The sequence below is a fragment of the Nansenia antarctica genome (assembly GCF_963989245.1).
Source record: "Nansenia antarctica genome assembly, chromosome: 2".
Lineage (NCBI taxonomy): Eukaryota > Metazoa > Chordata > Actinopteri > Argentiniformes > Microstomatidae > Nansenia > Nansenia antarctica.
Window position 1 is genome coordinate 83,867,639 of NC_137675.1, and position 18,051 is coordinate 83,885,689.

The 18,051-nt window shown below is 44.9% G+C and overlaps 1 protein-coding gene across 1 annotated transcript; it reads left to right on the forward strand.

Moving 5' to 3' along the window:
* Window positions 1-10,871: 10,871 nt before the first annotated feature.
* Window positions 10,872-15,816, forward strand: atp5mc1 (ATP synthase membrane subunit c locus 1). Its single transcript, XM_080524073.1, has 5 exons — window positions 10,872-10,929; window positions 13,090-13,137; window positions 13,707-13,787; window positions 14,670-14,851; window positions 15,257-15,816. The coding sequence occupies exons 2-5, from the start codon at window positions 13,099-13,101 to the stop codon at window positions 15,369-15,371; spliced, it is 417 nt and encodes a 138-aa protein (XP_080380199.1). The 5' UTR covers window positions 10,872-10,929; window positions 13,090-13,098; the 3' UTR covers window positions 15,372-15,816.
* The last annotated feature ends 2,235 nt before the right edge of the window (window positions 15,817-18,051 follow it).

Here is an 18,051-nt window from a genome sequence, read left to right on the forward strand (position 1 = left end):
CAGCAGAGGCAGATGGTCCTGGGGAAGTCGTGGACTGTCCCTGTCATTCGCCACCTCTTTGCTCCCCTCAAAGACTACTTCGCTTGCGAGCAGCTTCCGTGAGATGGGGGAGGAGAGGATGCCTTGGTGGCCCACCTGACTGGGGCCGACGCCCTGGACAAGTACCACCAGGCAGCAGAAGACCTAGCCCTGGTGTTTCAGCAAAGCTCCCTGGAGCTCAACACCAGCAAGACTAAGGAGCTGTGCTTTGGGAACAGGGAGAAGGCAGACTGTCACCACCTCTTCCAACCCCTCAGCATCAACGGCCAGCTGGTTGAACAGGTACAGTCCTTCAAGTACCTGGGGACAGAGATTGACATCTCTCTGTCCTTCTCCCAGCACACTGACAATCTACAAAAAGGCCCAGCAGCGCCTCCACCTGCTGAGGAAGCTCAGGGCTTTTTTATTATTTTTATTATACTTTATTGCAGGGCTGTACATTACATTTCACCAGTTTACAAGTTTTCTTCACTTGTTTAAGTTCATTCTGCATCATTTTTGTTTGTTTTATATTTTTTATAAAGAGAAAAAAAAAAAAAGAGAGAATAGAGAGAAAATACAGAAAAAGAAGAGAGAAATTATAGAGATAGAGATAAAAAAAAGGAGGGGGGGGGGCTTCCTTCCTACTCCTTCATTCGGTCCATTTACTCCAGTTCATAGTGAATTGCTCTTCACGGCCTCCCACTTTGCAAGTAATTCTTTCCATTTCTTTTATGTCTTCAACAGTTTTTTTCCAATTATTAACAGATGGTGGGTTTAAGTCCAACCATTTACGTGTAATTTGCTTTAAAGCCGCAATACGTAATATGGTGTACAAATATTTATCTCCCTCCCTGTGTATATCTAATGGAATAAGACCGAGTATAATATTGACTGGATGTATAGGATTTTGTAGGATTTTGTAAGGTAAATGTATTTTTTATTTTTACTTGAACTGCCTCCCAAAACCTTTTCAATTTAGGGCATGTATAGAAAATGTGTGTGTGATTGGCTTCTCGTTCCGTACATTTCCTCCAGCATTCTGCATTGCCTGTTGGCCTATATTTTGACAACATTTTCGGTGTTAGGAAGATCTTCATATTTATTTTCCAAGCAAATTCTTTCCAGAATTTTGATTGTGTTGTCTTAAATATTCTTTTGCATGCTTCTTTCCAATCGTCATCCGTAATTGTTATTGCTAATTCGTTTTCCCATTTTTCTTTAGTGTCTTGTGTCTTGATTTCTTGCATGATTTTGTAAAGTTTTGAGATTTTTGTCTTTTCACTGTTTCTATTTTTGCTCAGATATTCCATTAGTATATGTGATCTTTGTTCCTGTCTCCTCTGCTGTGTTATAAGGTAGCTTCTAATTTGTAAGTACTTAAAGAAATGGCTATTACTTATATTAAATGTATTAACTAAGGTTTCAAATGAGTCTATCATGTCATTTGTAACCATCTGTGAGTACACCTGTAGTCCCTTCCTAGCAAGCTCAGGGCTTTTAATGTCAGCAAGGACATTTTAACCCTAGTTTACAAATCACTCATTGAATCCATTCTCACCTTCAATAACACATCCTGGTACAACTCCCTCACTGTCAAACACAAAACCAAACTCTCCCGTATAGTCAATCAGGCAAGTAAAATCATCGGCTCACCTCAAACTCCCCTGTCTGAAATCTACAACCGGTCACTAATCAGGAAAGCCACACAAATCACACAGGACCCCTCTCACCCCCTCCACCAATCATTTCAGCCACTTCCATCAGGCCGCCGTTATAGAATTCCACTGGCACGGAAAAACACATATTAAAAAATCATTCATTCCCACTGCAACCACCTGCCACATTTTAAAATAGGAAGCACACTGTTTTTCTTTTAAACCACAACATTTTAGCATTTTAAATCATAATACTGTTTTTCTTACTATTATTTTTAAATGACTAGACTTTTTAAATAGGCACTACATTTTATAAACACTTATGTTATATCTGTCTGTTTTTATTGTATGTGACCTGTGTGTTTTTAATGTGGATAACGTATTCATGAACTGCACAAAGCCTGTCAGGAGAATTTCTGTCACTCTGTGACAGACAATAAATCTTGAATCTTGAATGCTAACAGGAGGAGGAGTTCTGGGTTACACCCCCCCCCCCCCCGTAGTGACCACCAGGATGAGACTCCGTGTTGTTTTTTATTTTATGTTATTGGGTTCTGATTCATTTCCTATTTTTTTTTAAAAGTCTATTTTTAGGATGCTAAATGTTTGGCTTCTGTTTGAGGCGTTGTTGTTTTTCACATTTGTTTATTTGTTGTTTTTAATGAGGTCACACGATGGCCTCCCTACATGCACTGTCACTTTCTGTAATTGTAATCAATTGTAATTGATGTGTGACTACAAATACAGTTGTTATTTAATGTTTAATTTATTGTCTTTATTGTATATGTAGCCGGTTCCATTACATTGGATAATTCTGATGCTCAAAAATGATTCTTTGGACAAACTAGAGTAGTGAATAGGGAACACAAGAACGTCACCTATCAAGAAACTGCGCTGTTCTCAACACTCGTCTCATGGGTGTAGTTAGTCCTTTGAATGAATGGACTTTATTGTCATTGCTACAGTACAGGTACCAAACAACGAAATTTAGGAGGGGTGGCTCCCCTGGTGTTAGGAAAGGGAAAGAAAAGGAAAAAAAAAAAAAACTTTTAGAAAAAGAATAAAATCACAAGAAGGTAAGGAGCTGGTTTACATAAATAAAGGCTATGTACACAATCCACTGTACTATACTGCACAGATATGTTTGACTGGATGTTTGCCAGTTGATAGTGGAGCCCAGAGTATTGTGCAGAGTGACATCATCACTTTAACACTACAGATGCCATCTGCTAGCTCAGGGGTCGGCAACCCTAAATGTTGAAAGAGCCATATTGGACCAAAGAAACAAAAAACTAATCTGTCTGGAGCCGCAAAAAATGAAAAGCCTTATATAAGCCTTATAATGAAGGCAACACATGCTGTAAGTGTCTATATAAGCTATATTAGCCTACTATCAAAATTACTAAGTAGGCTACAAATACATAAGCCTTAGCACATATGCATACAACCGAATGCAAACGTATTGTGCTTTACAAAAGTTAAACACTAGGATAGCGTAAAGGGGGTCTGGGGGGTTCCCCCCCCCAAAACTTTTTTAACAGAGTAGATGCAATTTCGTGTATTCTGGTGCCTTTTAACAGGTGGGTTGATACTTTTATCTGGCTATACTAGCATGAGAAAAAATATGGATACATTTGTAATTTCATCCGGAGGAAGTGAGCAAACCAAGAGATCAGCCAAAAAATAGACAAATCTACAGACTGTAGACTACAGTACCAAATGAGAACTAGCCTCCCTCGTCCTCTTTTCACTATTTACTATCTAAACCCTCTCAGACCCACAGGAGCGCCGGCGCTCCCAAATATCATACCTTCTTTAGAAGTTCATAATTCGGAAACGGTTTGAGCTAAAGACAAGCCGATTTTTGCATTTAAAAGTTGGCAAATAGCGCTCCCTGGGAAGCTCCCGTTCATCGATGTGCGTCGCCGATGTCCGTCTATAAATCTAGCCACAAAGTTGTAGACAATGTGGATAGTTTCTTTCTTTGCCTGCCGCAGTACTTCGTCAATCCCTGTGGATATAGGTCTACTCTTGAAAAAAAAACGTCACATCCAGTCTCATGTTGGGTCCAGTCAAAATGTATAATACTAGTCGTGCCAACATATCCGAATCCTATTGGCCCACGTACAACATTACAGCGTAAGCAGGGAGTTGTAGTTCAAGGAGAGAGACCGCAGAAACGTAAAAAATAAATAATCGTTGTTAATTTCCATATAATTTGTGGTCAAAGCCACAGGGAGCCACTGAAGATGGGCAAAAGAGCCGCATGCGGCTCCGGAGCCGCGGGTTGCCGACCCCTGTGCTAGCTGTTGGAACTTCTCCACTGGCCTTTCATAATCGGCTCATACTGAATTCTTTCACAGAACATGTCCCAATGTCCTTACACAGATTGTGTGTGTGTGTGTGTGTGTGTATACCCGGAAGGAGTCCCCGTCACCATGCAGGAAGAAACATGGTTCTCCGACCTGGAGTGGGTAAAGGAGAAGATGGAAGAAAGGCATGAGAGCGACGATAAAGGAGGTAGAGAGGTTGGAGGAGGAGCTTAAGAGGACGACAGAAGCAATGGATGAGATGGAGGTGAAGTTGGAGAGGGCGAGCGAGAGAGAATGGACAGAGTTTAGAAGGAAGGTGAAGGAGAGGAAAGAGAGAGAGGTGGAGAGAGAGTGGCTGGTGAGGCAGGTGGAGCTGGAGGGCAAGAAGGCCACAGGGGAGAGAGAGAAGGAGAGAGAAGAGGAGAGCGATGGAGGAGGAGAACACCCGTTTGAGGGAGATGGTTGAGATTAAGATGTATAACAGTTAAGGGAGTTAACTTATGGAATACCTTTGAAGACGAAATAAAAATGTGTAGCACACTAAAATGATTTTAAAAATTACTCAAAAGTAGGATTGTTGACAAGTATAGAACAGAGGTATAGATATAGTTTTTGTTTGGTATTTTTGAACTTTTTGTTAACATGCGTAAGTAAAATGTTGTTTATAAATGTTTCTATGTCTTGATTATGCACTTATAAGGGGAAAACCACTCATGTAAAAAGGGTAGGCGCATTAATATAGTTTTTTGTTTGGTACTTTTTTCAGAGTTTTCTGTTAAGATGCGCAAGTGAAATGTTGTTGTTGTTTTTGATTATGCACTCATGGGGAAAGAAAACATGCATGTAAAAAGGGTAGGCGCAATAAGCCATGGCTTCAGCCTACACCTTTTTGGTCCTGGTACACATTGTGACTGTGTACATTTTAAAAAATATATATATATGTATTGTGAATTGTATAAGGGACCAAAAGAAACATTCTCAATGTCCCCCCCAAAAAATGTACGCATCATTTTGTGCTTTTTATTATAATTTCTGTCTCCACTACCCATTGTATACTTTAATTAGGCTACTAACATTACAATCCCTGTTTAAAAGTCCCAGTGCTACCAATCACAACACAACCGAGTGGCACCATACAAATAATAGTCATATTAAACTCCCATAGTTATTCTTTAAACAAGCAAATGTTGTTTTAGCACCAACCAGCTCTGGGTATGGCTCTAAAAACACAGTCAAGTCTAGAAGTCTTGTCAACTGTGCCGCCCCACCCTAACCCTAACCCCACTCTCTGCCTGCCCCACTCTCTGCCTTCTCCGCCCCACTCTCTGCCTCACTCTCTGCCTCACTCTCTGCCCCACTCTCTGCCTCACTCTCTGCCCCACTGTCTGCCTCACTCTCTGCCCCACTCTCTGCCTTCTCTGCCCCACTCTCTGCCCCACTCTCTGCCCCACTCTCTGCCCCACTCTCTGCCCCACTCTCTGCCCCACTCTCTGCCTCACTCTCTGCCCCACTGTCTGCCTCACTCTCTGCCCCACTCTCTGCCCCACTCTCTACCCCACTGTCTGCCCCACTGTCTGCCTCACTCTCTGCCCCACTGTCTGCCTCACTCTCTGCCCCACTCTCTGCCCCACTCTCTGCCCCACTCTCTGCCTTCTCTGCCTTCTCTGCCCCACTGTCTGCCCCACTGTCTGCCTCACTCTCTGCCCCACTGTCTGCCTCACTCTCTGCCCCACTGTCTGCCTCACTCTCTGCCCCACTGTCTGCCTCACTCTCTGCCTGCCCCCACTGTCTGCCTCACTCTCTGCCCCACTCTCTGCCCCACTCTCTGCCTTCTCAGCCCCACTCTCTGCCCCACTCTCTGCCCCACTCTCTGCCCCACTCTCTGCCCCACTCTCTGCCCCACTCTCTGCCCCACTCTCCGCCCCACTCTCTGCCTCACTCTCTGCCCCACTCTCTGCCCCACTCTCTGCCTCACTCTCTGCCTCACTCTCTGCCCCACTCTCTGCCCCACTCTCTGCCCCACTGTCTGCCTTCTCTGCCTCACTCTCTGCCCCACTCTCTGCCCCACTCTCCGCCCCACTCTCTGCCTCACTCTCCGCCCCACTGTCTGCCTCACTCTCTGCCCCACTGTCTGCCTCACTCTCTGCCCCACTCTCTGCCCCACTCTCTGCCCCACTCTCTGCCCCACTGTCTGCCCCACTCTCTGCCCCACTCTCCGCCCCACTCTCTGCCCCACTCTCTGCCCCACTCTCTGCCCCACTCTCCGCCCCACTCTCTGCCCCACTCTCCGCCCCACTCTCTGCCTCACTCTCTGCCCCACTCTCTGCCCCACTCTCTGCCTCACTCTCTGCCCCACTCTCTGCCTTCCTCTCTGCCTTCCTCTCTGCCCCACTCTCTGCCCCTCTCTCTGCCCCACTGTCTGCCTCACTGTCTGCCTCACTCTCTGCCTCACTCTCTGCCCCACTCTCTCTGCCCCACTCTCTGCCCCACTGTCTGCCTCACTCTCTGCCCCACTCTCTGCCTCACTCTCTGCCCCACTCTCTGCCCCACTGTCTGCCCCACTCTCTGCCCCACTGTCTGCCTCACTCTCTGCCCCACTCTCTGCCTCACTCTCTGCCCCACTCTCTGCCTTCCTCTCTGCCCCACTCTCTGCCTTCTCTGCCCCACTCTCTGCCCCACTCTCTGCCCCACTCTCTGCCTTCCTTTTCACAACTCTCCTCGCTTGGTGAAGCTCATGAATAAGATCTTCACGGTCACATCCATCTATTTCACTCAAGACAAATACCTGGTCATCCTGCAGGAAGGTACTGCTTTTGGGATGTAGGGCCTGTATGCTTTTCATTATTAAACAGTTTGGTTTTGAGAACCTTCTGTTCATTTCACTGATTAGTGAATCAAGGATGGGGTAGAGTCGTCTCTGTCTGAATGTGTATTTATCATAATTACCCTTTCGCAGACCTATAGTACATGTCACATAAATATTGCCATTTTGTTCTCTCTCTTTATCACCCCCAAAAACTTTTTTTATTTTTTATTAAAATAATTTCATTCCGTAATAGACACCCCAACAACAACATCAAGCACAACTACAGCCTGCAGACACCCCAACAACAACAACAACTCTACAGCCTGCAGACACCTCAACAACAACAACTCTACAGCCTGCAGACACCCCGACAACAACAACTCTACAGCCTGCAGACACCCCAACAACAACAACTCTACAGCCTGCAGACACCCCGACAACAACAACTCTACAGCCTGCAGACACCCCAACAACAACAACTCTACAGCCTGCAGACACCCCAACAACAACAAGCACAACTCTACAGCCTGCAGACACCCCATCAACATCAACTGGAACATATCCTGAGGTACGTGAGTCTATCAGGGCAGCACCTACAGATCCTGCTGCTACAGATCCTGTAATTCTAATTAATAAAAATAAATATGTTTGTCTTGAAACCATTGTTGTCCATATTTTTACTGTTGAATGTGTGGGTGGTGATGAGGCAGTACTGGTGGGTTAATGTGGTGGTGGCACCCCTAAAATGTTGCGGGGGGGGGGGGTAATCAAATGATACTCTCGCGTAGAGCCGGCCTTGGGTGTGAGAGACGGCACTGCAGTCTTCCCAAGGTAAAAGACACAGCTGGTTCGGGCTGCCGGCGGCGAAGATAGAGAGTTAGGGGGAGGAAGCTGTACACTGTTAGGGCAAGATTAGGGACAGGGGAATAGGTGCACACCGGCCGCTCCCTGAACTGATTGAGGGGCGCTCCTACAGTTGGGGAGTGTCCCAATTCTACTCACCGTGTTGACGTCCCCCCGGAGGCTCCAGCCCTATACGAGCCTAGTCGACACGGTGATACCACGCGCAGACCCCGGGGGAGGGTCTTGTCACTTGGGCAAGTTGAGTGCCTTTTTTAATTTGAAAGCTTTATGTTATATGTTACGTAAGTCATTGTTTGTGTTGTCTGTATGTGTGGGGTTTGGGGGGTGGTTTTAGAAACTTTAACGTAGGGTAAGAGGGGGCGAAACCAGTCCACTGCACAGTCAGTACGGTCAGAGTAGGAGTATCATTGTGGGATTTACATATTAAGTAAAGTTACACCACCAGCTGCTTGCTTGCTTTTGGGGGATTTAGCGATTAGGTTTAGTTTTCCTGTTTCATATAAACTGCTTTTTGATGATGGTTCTGTTTGAGTCCTCCTCTGCAACTAGCTAAATGTTTTTGCTTGTAATAGGTTATCTACTCTACAACTGTCCAGAATCAGATGCACTCAGGAAATCATTTCAGAAGCCCCCAGACCCAGGTGCTGGAGAAGGGACATCTGATCTCCCATCTACACCATGTAAGTTCAGCCAATTATTTGTTGTTATTATTATTATTATTATTATTGAATGTTACAATTAGACCTTGTTGCTAATTAAATGTAGAGCATTAGTCAAATCAAATAAAGTTTATTTGTACAGTGCTACTTTATATGTAGTAGAATGACACAAAGGACTTAATGCAGTGGTGTAACATTATGGATGTGCTACTAATAAATAAATAAATTGTATTTATTCATATTTATTCACTTGGTAACACTTTACTTGAACCCTCCATTATAATGTCTTCATAACAGTGTCATAAAGTTGACATTAGAGGTGTATGTTTGGATTTACCTGCAGGTGAAGGAACAACACGCACAACTCTACAGCCTACAGACATCCCATCAACAACACCAAGCACAACGCTACAGCCTGCAGACACCCCATCAACATCAACTGGAACATATCCTGAGGTACGTGAGTCTATCAAGGCAGCACCTACAGATCCTGTAATTTTAATTAATACAAATAAATATTTTTGTCTTGAATCCATTGTTGTCCATATTTTTACTGTTGAATGTGTGGGTGGTGATGAGGCAGTACTGGTGGGTTAATGTGGTGGTGGTGGTGCCTTCCCTAAAATGTTCAAATCATACTCTCGCCGAGGGCACCTAATTGCCTAGAGCCGGCCCTGTCTCCACTCTACCCTGTCCCACTTGGAGAGAGGGGGTGGCTACGCACGGCTGCTCTTCGTTGACTTGAGCTCGGTATTTAACACCATCCTATCCTGTACATCGATGGGGGCTGCGTGGAGAGAGTCTCAGTCTTCAGATTCCTGGGCGTCCACTTGGAGGATGACCTGACCTGGAGAACCAACACCACGGCCATCGTCACAGCAGAGACTCAATACTTCCTGAGAATACTCAGAAACTACCACCTCAGACAAGACCTGCTTGTGTCCTTCTACCGCTGCTCCGTGGAAAGCATCCTCACGTACTGCATCTGCGTGTGGTACCTCAGCTGCACAGCCGCAGAGAGGACAGCGCTCCAGAGGGTCGTCAACTCGGCCCAGAAGATCATCGGATGCCCTCTCCCCTCCCTGGAAGAACTGTACAACTCCCGCTGTCTCAAGAAGGCAGTCAAAATCCTCAAGGAAGGACCCACACCACCCTGGCAACAAACACTTCATACGGCTGCGCTCAGGCAGGTGCTGCCCACCTGGACTAACAGACTAAACTAGTTCAGTTTCTTCCCCAGGGCCATAAGTGCACTAAACTCGGCTAAGATCTAAGCAAAACAAAACAAAAATCCCCTCTGTAACCCCCCCCCCCCCCGTGCAATACGAGAAACTACTGTGCAATAACCAAGGGAATAGTGCAATGTTCTATAACCCTGCAATATGTTTACATTATTGTGTTAGGTTTTCATATACTGTATATAAGTTACTAGTTCATACGTTTATATGTTTATAAAAAAGTACACAGTTACATGCTAACTACCCCCCTGTGAATAGGCCATATAGTGTATATAAGTAGGCTATATACGTTTACATAATAGATACATTCTCAGATTCCTACCGATCACATATCCCCCTATTTATATCCCCCCTATTTGTCTTTATTTCTCAGTCTTCTTGTTTTTTATTATCTTAGGACTGTGTTGATTGTTAACACCTAGGGCTTGCTTTTAAATTTCGTTGTAGCCTACCTGTTACAATGACAATAAAGATCATTCATTCATTCAGGCTCCCGAAGGATGATTAAGACACACACACACACAAACACAACACACACACACACACACACACACACACACACACACACACATACACCCATACACAAATGACATTAACCCCACCCCCAAATGCATTTTATTCACTTAGAAAGCAAGGCCTCTTGTGCCTTATTGCTTAAATAAAAACATGGCATAGGCTATTGTAATTGTGTTCTTGAGAATTATCATGGAATTGTATGAAACAACATGTGTCCAAGTGTCCATAATACATGTTTTGGGTGTACTCACCGACACTAAATCACAAAACTACTGTAATGTGCAACATACCAGTAAATATGTAATAATGTATTCCTATTACATACCAATTGTATACAGTGTAATGCATTGTCATAGAATTCACTCAACTGGATCAATTTAGTCGTCGTCGTCCCCCCAGGTTTCTCCAAGCAAAGTAAAGAAGGAGCAGCAGACGTCATGTTAAAAGCATAATTAAAATTTCTGGGATTTCTGGTCATAGATATGGAAGCAGGTGGGACTTCCTGTACAACGTCCAATAGAAACAGAGGACACTGGATGTACTTTCGTTTCCCGGCAATATGGTCCAATGAGGAAAAGGGCATGTGTTCCAGAACGCCCAAGTAAATCCTATCAACCAATACAACTCTTGTAGTTCATTAAAACGACCTATGATTGGGCCAAATCATTTTATTTCACCTTTTTGACACAGCGTGTAGCCAATCGTTGGCGAAGGAGTTTTTATTGTGTCCAATGGACGTTTAGGACGTAGTACCTGGGCTTATAAATGACAAGGTGACAGCTGTCACGGTTTACTCATTGACTGCTACTGTGAGCCGAAGCCACCTTTCGCGGACCCTCTGTGTACTGTAATAAACCGGTGAGTCACTTAAATAAGTGTCACTTATTTAATATAATATGACTTCAGTGTATGTGTGTTACCATCTAATCTACACAGTACTAATGTGTTTCACTGTCTTGTATGCATAGCTGAGAAGGACTAGAGAACTGTTACCATCCTATCTAGCTTAAGTAGCTTCCCCCGGCTAACGTTACTTGAACGGACGGCCATTCAATGACTTAACCTCGATTAGGTGTGAATCGGTCTACTCGTACACACGAGATTATTGAGCTAAAAGTATTGACCGGAGCATGAGTCTGAAAGGGCCATGAGTATGTACGTTGCGTCTCCATGCGATTTTTTAAAGGGGGAAATCGATGCGAAAAGTCTGCAATGACACTTGTGTGCAAAATGTCTGACATGGTGTCCATGGCTGCGTTCGTAAATTCGCTCCGAGAGCGCCGGTGGGCACACTGGGGGCAACGTCATAAAGGAACCAAGTAATCTGATTGGACGAGAGGCATTCCACGAGTGCTGGTCAGATTTCCGAAGCGCGTTTCCGAACGCACCCCATATCTGGGGCCTAGCGGGACCAGGCAGGGCCGTTCATGCAGCCGGTTTTAATCTTTAGATTAAGAAAAAACGGACATTTCACAATTTTAGTATACAGTAATGTTTTGCGTTTTGTTCTTCAAGGAATATAACATTGTAATCTCCTGCACTTGTCTGTGGGTCGTTGTTGACCTTCACGTCTTGAGGCTAGCTAAGCTAGCGACTTGCAGCAGCGGTGTTGAAGTAAGACCAGCTACCTCTGAACAACCTTAAGATGCCTGTCCAAGAGAAGACAGCGAGCTAACTCACTTCCCACTCTCTCTCCTCTTTCTCAAGCACTTAACCCGTTTTTTTATCTCTAACCAATCCGTTTCACAAACTGGATGACATCTTTAATAGCCTGTGGTTATTTATTTCCTCCAGTTGTCAAGGTAGCTGCCTCCCCCTAAGGGTGACACACAAATGGCGGCGAGTGAAGGGGGGAGTGTTCCCTCCCTGGTGGGGAGAAAAGCCCGAACAAAGTCAAATGACTTGGTGCAGATGGATTCATTCATTCAGTCAGGATTCGTGTGTAGTTGGGCTTTCTATTTTTGCTGTTTTAAACGCGTATATCCTTCCCCATCTTTGACCCTTCCCTTCCATGCGATTGGATTATCTGGGTGGAGACGAGCTCTGCCTCTGAGGTTGATGGCGAGGTCTGATCGGTAATCGGATCTCTTATTCGATAGCCGGTGTTCGGTGTTGAAGGCTTCTAGATTCAACCCGTTTTAATTGTATTCACAATAATTTGTTGGATGTTTCAGGGAGTAACGTTTCCACTGAACCTGTTTCCACTCATGCGCTTATATAATTACAACATTGTGGGCTAAAATAGTACGGAATGTCCTTGTCGGGTTAGTTGAGCGCCAACTGCTCAGATTAAATATACAAAACCTCAAAGATCGGATTTGATCAGAAGTGTCTATGGCCCTGATATTTCCGTTAAAAAAACAAACATGTAAGATGCCCGTGTTGCCCTTCTCCGACCATACATGACTGCGCAGATGCACACCTGTTGGTTTTAAAGGGACATTGTATGGCATTCAAACAGCCAGACCCATGGTCATACATACAAACGTCAATGACAACTCAATAACGTGTGCCTTTGAGGGCATTGCTGCATTCCTTGCACAGCTCTCTTGTGAAACGTACACTACAGTTAGTTAATTAATTAATACACTCTGGGATGACAGACACAGGGTCCCCACGGGTCCTTGAAATCCTTGAAAGTTTGTGAATTTGAGGGGAAAAAATCAAGGCCTTAAAAGTTTTTGAAAATAGACATGAGTCATTGAAAGTGCTTGAATTCCTCTCTCTCTCTCTCTCTCTCTCTCTCTCTCTCTCTCTCAAAAGAGACCATCTAGTGCACACATTCAAGCCTCTCTTTTGAATTGTTGTCTGAGCGGATAGTTCTTATTATATAAATTCTCATCTACATCTGTCTCAAACTATGCCGTGTTGGGTCCTTGAATTTGAGGGAATTTAGTCTTGAAAGTCCTTGAAAGGTGCTTGAATGTGATGTTTCAGAAGGTGTGGGAACCCTGCAGACAATCAGAGAAAATGTGACAAATAAGTGAATAACTCCCTCCCTCCTCTCCTCCTCAACAGGCTCCAGCCATGTACGCCTGCGCTAAGTTTGTCACCTCACCAGCTGTGGTACGTATCCTCTCTGACCCCCCCAGGGGACAACTGTTTGTTGTACATCCCCAAAAAACCCAACTGAGTTCTTCTTTCCAGCATTATGACTGCCAATAGCCCCTGGCCCGACTCAGCAGTTATTACTTTTTACAGAGATGACTGATGGATAGATGATTCACTTACTTGGACTGATGATGGCTGTTTGTTGTGGCAAGTGGCTTTAGTTAAAGGAGTCTGCTAAATATCTAAAGCGTGAAGTCTTAGCCCTAACACCACTTGACACTTTGACCTCCTCAGAGGCACAACCAACCCTAGAGTTGACCTGAGCTGGACTGGGCTGTCCTGGTTAATAGATCCACCATAGTTGCTGTAACACGTCTGCAAAGGACAATGTGAATAGAAAAATACACCAGAGACAGCACTTTACAATAGCGTTGGCCCTGTAGTGTGGAGCCCCGTAGAGAGACTATGACTCATGCTGATCTGGGACTGCTGAGCTGCTACAGCAGCAGCAGCAGTACTTTAATCTAATGAAGAGGGTGGCGTTGAAGTCATTCATTTCCCTGACGTGTGTGTCTGTGTTTCAGCTGCGTGGGGGGTCCAGAATCCTCGCCCGGCCAGCATCCGTCTCCTTCTTCAACAGACCAGAAGCCAGTAGTGAGCAGCAGGTGAGTCTCCTTCTCCAACATGGTTTTTCAGTCCGTCTGCATCGTTACAACCAGGCATACCGCGTCTTGGGGTTCTCCCCAAAGGATAGACATCACATGAATGAACCCTAGTTGGTGGGATAACCCTGACAGATTAATGTGTGAGTCTCTATGCATAAGGACCAAGCATGTCTCAATGGTCTAGAGAGGCTTCCTCGCCCCCTCTCCTGCTTCCAATAATATATTATAATAATACTTCATTGGACTTATATAGCGCTTTTCTAGACACTCAAAGACGCTTTTATAAAAAAAATAGATAAAAGAAAGTATAGGGGTCTAATTAAATTGATTACTAAATCTAAGTGTCTTTGTAGGACAATCTACTCTGTATACTGCAATTACACCTAGATTTCGGGCAGCGAACAAGCAACGCCAGCGTCCTCTCTCGACCGGCATTTTAGTCTGTAGACCCTAATGGTCTGAGGATGGATGTCAATATAATAATGCATCGATTTTGTATTGCACTTTTCTTGGTACTCAGACACTACATTCCGAGGACAAGAAGATTAGATGGTTGAATAAAAAGTAAAAACAAAGCAGTCAATAAAAGTGATTAAAGATTTAAGAAAGTTTAAAAAGGTGGGGTTTTGAGGGATTGTTTGAAGGATAAATAAAGCACATGTTTGGTCCTGGTTTTGACCATTCTCCCATTTTGTGAGTTGTTGTAGGAGCTAGGGACTGAAATGGGACTGAGCCCTCCTCACTCCAGGTTTTAACTGATCTTCTATCTCGTCCTTCCTCTCCTCCCTTCCTTCTCTCCCCTGCTCTCTCTCTCCCCCTCCTCTCTCTCCTCCCTTCCTTCTCTCCCCTGCCCTCTCTCACCCCTTCCCCTTCCTCCCCCAGGCTCTGTTGCCAGTCAGTCAGGCATCGTCCCTCCTGGCCCGGGGGTTCCAGACCAGCGCTGTCTCCAGGGACATCGACACCGCCGCCAAGTTCATCGGAGCTGGGGCCGCCACCGTGGGCGTGGCCGGCTCAGGGGCAGGGATCGGAACAGTGTTCGGCAGTCTGATCATCGGCTACGCCAGGTAATGGAGATGTGGGCACAGGGGAGGAGGGGGGGCGGGGTGGGGTATGGCTGTTCACTGGCTTGATCACTTGTCTGTTCATCATTTCCTTCTTTCACACATGTTCACTTCATTCATTCACCTGTATAATTCATTCATGTATGTAGAGCAGATGCTGTTTGGTGTTAATAGTAGGAAACCCGCTCTTAAATCGACCTCTAGCCCTCCAGGGGGGTGTTCCATCAATGTCGCTAAAGGAATATCCAGGTTTCATTTGATGCGTCTCGTGAGAATAAGTATAATCCTTTAGCGACGTTGATGGAATGCCCCCTGGGCGTGTGTGTGTGGGATTGAAAGCAAGAATATTGATCAGCAGAATATTGGGTTCTGAGAATCCTAACCTCTTCCCTCCTCTCTCCCCCTCAGGAACCCCTCTCTGAAGCAGCAGCTCTTCTCCTATGCCATCCTGGGCTTCGCCCTGTCTGAGGCCATGGGTCTGTTCTGTTTGATGGTTGCTTTCCTCATCCTGTTTGCCATGTAAACTACTACCACTACATCCCCGTCCCCTGTACCAGGGCTGCGTTCAGGAGGGCACAACGTACTGGACGCTGCAGACAGCATCATCACGGCCCGAGCTGTCACATGACCAGAGTCATGCCTGCTCTACATGTAAAACTCTCAGTTAGAAACATTACGTTGTGCTCTGCTGAACATTGCCCGGTACATCCCCCCGCCCCATCCGCCCCCACACACCACCCCCCTCTTCCCAGGGAGACGGAACTCTGACGTGCAGCTCATGATGCCATGGCAACAGCGTCGCCATTCCAATCAAACAACCATCTACTACAACTACAGAATCCTACCTTTCTATGTTCCTTGCTGTTCCTATGTTCCTTGCTGTCAATTTTTGATTTTCCAGAAGTTTTACGTAAGAACTCACTTCGGTTTAAACGGTCTGTCCGAATAAATGGTTGGGATAACTTTAACCGTGTCTGTGTTTTTGATTTTCTATGTAATTTGGGGGATGTTTGTGGAGCGAGTAACTTTGAATGGGTCTTTATTTTTGTTTTAGATGTGTTGTCTTCATGATCCTTTGCCTGGCATGGATGGAGTACAGTCCTATCTTGGATACACTGACTGACATTGGCTATATCAAATTAAAAGCAGATGAGTGTGTAGTCTGATGCAATAACAATTATCCAATATATATTGTTATCAGGGTTCCCACACTGGTCTTAAAAAGCCGTTAAGGGTTAGGGTTTGCTGATCAGGCGTAACAGTGATGTAGTATGCTTAAATACAGCGACCAGGTTTCTAAAAATGTTTCAAGACTTTAACTGACAACACTTCTCCAACCACACTCTGCAGACTTTCACTGCTAAAATGCTTGGTCACTGCATAAAAACGCTGTTCACCCACGTGTATACCTAAAAAAAACTATTTTAGGATTTTGAAAGAATAAACACTGTGGTCTCACCTGGATTTAATTCTGTGGATCCTGTATTTGATCAGAGACTCGAAGGTCTTGATGCTGTAGCCGGTCTGGCCTTCACCCTGGTGCTCAGAGACGAAGTACACCTGTTGGAGGCTTTATCAGACTGGGTCGCACAAACGTGCCCAAGCAGCTGCTCGATTGGCCTCCAGCAGTTCAGACCTTCCGCTGAGATACAAGGTTAAGGATCCCGGACTGAGCCCCCAAATTGTAATGGAAATTTAACCATACGGTCCTCAGGTGAGACAGGAAACCAACAAGATGGTACACAGTATTTACTCGTTAATAAGGTTTAATCAAAATAGTTTGCAAAGTATTGACTTCTCAAACAACAGTACATAACAGGAGTGTCATGAGAGCTGTCCTGGCAAGAAGCCCTGAATTCTGTCTCACGAACATCTTATACTTGGACTGGGTCAGCCGGCCCCCCTCCGAGGGTGGCGTGATTTACAGACAATGAACTGGTGTGTACCTTATCTTTCTCAGTACTAGCAGATGGGCACCCTATCTTGTCAAGTGGCAGATTTAGCACATTCTGTACTGAGAAGTAAGGTAAGAAGTGATCAGAACACAATATCCAAACTTGCATTCATGTAGAACTTGAGCAGTTAGATCAGATAACATTCTGTTAACCTCTTAGTCTATGACGTTAGTACAGGAACAAATCAACTTAGGATATACTGATTATACACAGGAATAACAGGAAGACACGTTAGAGCATTTTTAGCCATTACAGACCACATCTATTTGATTTAATCAAGCTGGAACCAAAAAAATGCCAATTTGCTTTTGTGTCTGTATGGCAGTGAAATCCCTAATTTCATCACCTCAAGGGACTTCGAACAATGCGACCTCCACATGGTTTAGCATGTTATGGGAGCAGTGACCCAAGTGGTTCAGCACTGCAGGATTCCAGGTTCAGCTGAGCTGATCTATAGACTGTCTGGATGGGTTGTTTTTGCACAGTTCATAGTCAGTCATCTGCATCACAGCACATCCTGAATCTGATCCATGCATTACAATCAGCCTGTCCTCCACTTTCTACCTCCTCCAGCCTCCCCTGCACTACTGTGTACAATGTCTCCCACAGCCGCTAGTTAATGTTACACTGACTGAGGGATGATGAGAAGAGTTTGGGGACTCTTACGAGAACGTGACACCTAACCTCGGTTGACCTTGAATCCAAAATAAACTCGATAAAGGTCGACTTTCCACTCAATACTTCTTGAATTCAACTCGTATTTACAGACTTGATCCTGTAGGTAGAATAGTATATATAATCACATATATATATAGAGTATAATAATTTAAAGAGGGCATATTTTTACAACACTAACAGTCAAAGATATTGATAGGTATTTTATAAGGCCAGGACTACTGAGGGGCCATACTGACTTGTTTTCGCAACACTAGCCGCCAAATCTATTGATATGCATTTGATATCAAAACCTGGACGACTGTTTTTATGCGTCGTCCTGCCTCTGATACAGGCTGTGTTCGGAATAGCGTACTAGCATACTGCATACTAGCATACTCAAATCTCGCATACTGTACAGTTCGAACGTACTACATACTCAAAATCTACGTCATATCTAGTATGAGTAGTATGCTAGTACGCTATTCCGAACACAGCCACTCTGTACAACATCCCAACATGGACGCACTTGTCTGCAGTTCCGGGCCACGGCCACAGGCGGCGCTGTCTGCCCCGTTCTCACAGTCGGAAGTG

Bases quoted from the DNA above. Each gene is read 5' to 3' on its own strand.
- atp5mc1 (XM_080524073.1), top strand. From the start codon at position 13,099: ATGTACGCCTGCGCTAAGTTTGTCACCTCACCAGCTGTG. The intron at 13,138-13,706 runs GTACGTATCCTC...TCTGTGTTTCAG, and splicing joins TTGTCACCTCACCAGCTGTG to CTGCGTGGGGGGTCCAGAAT. The intron at 13,788-14,669 runs GTGAGTCTCCTT...TTCCTCCCCCAG, and splicing joins AAGCCAGTAGTGAGCAGCAG to GCTCTGTTGCCAGTCAGTCA.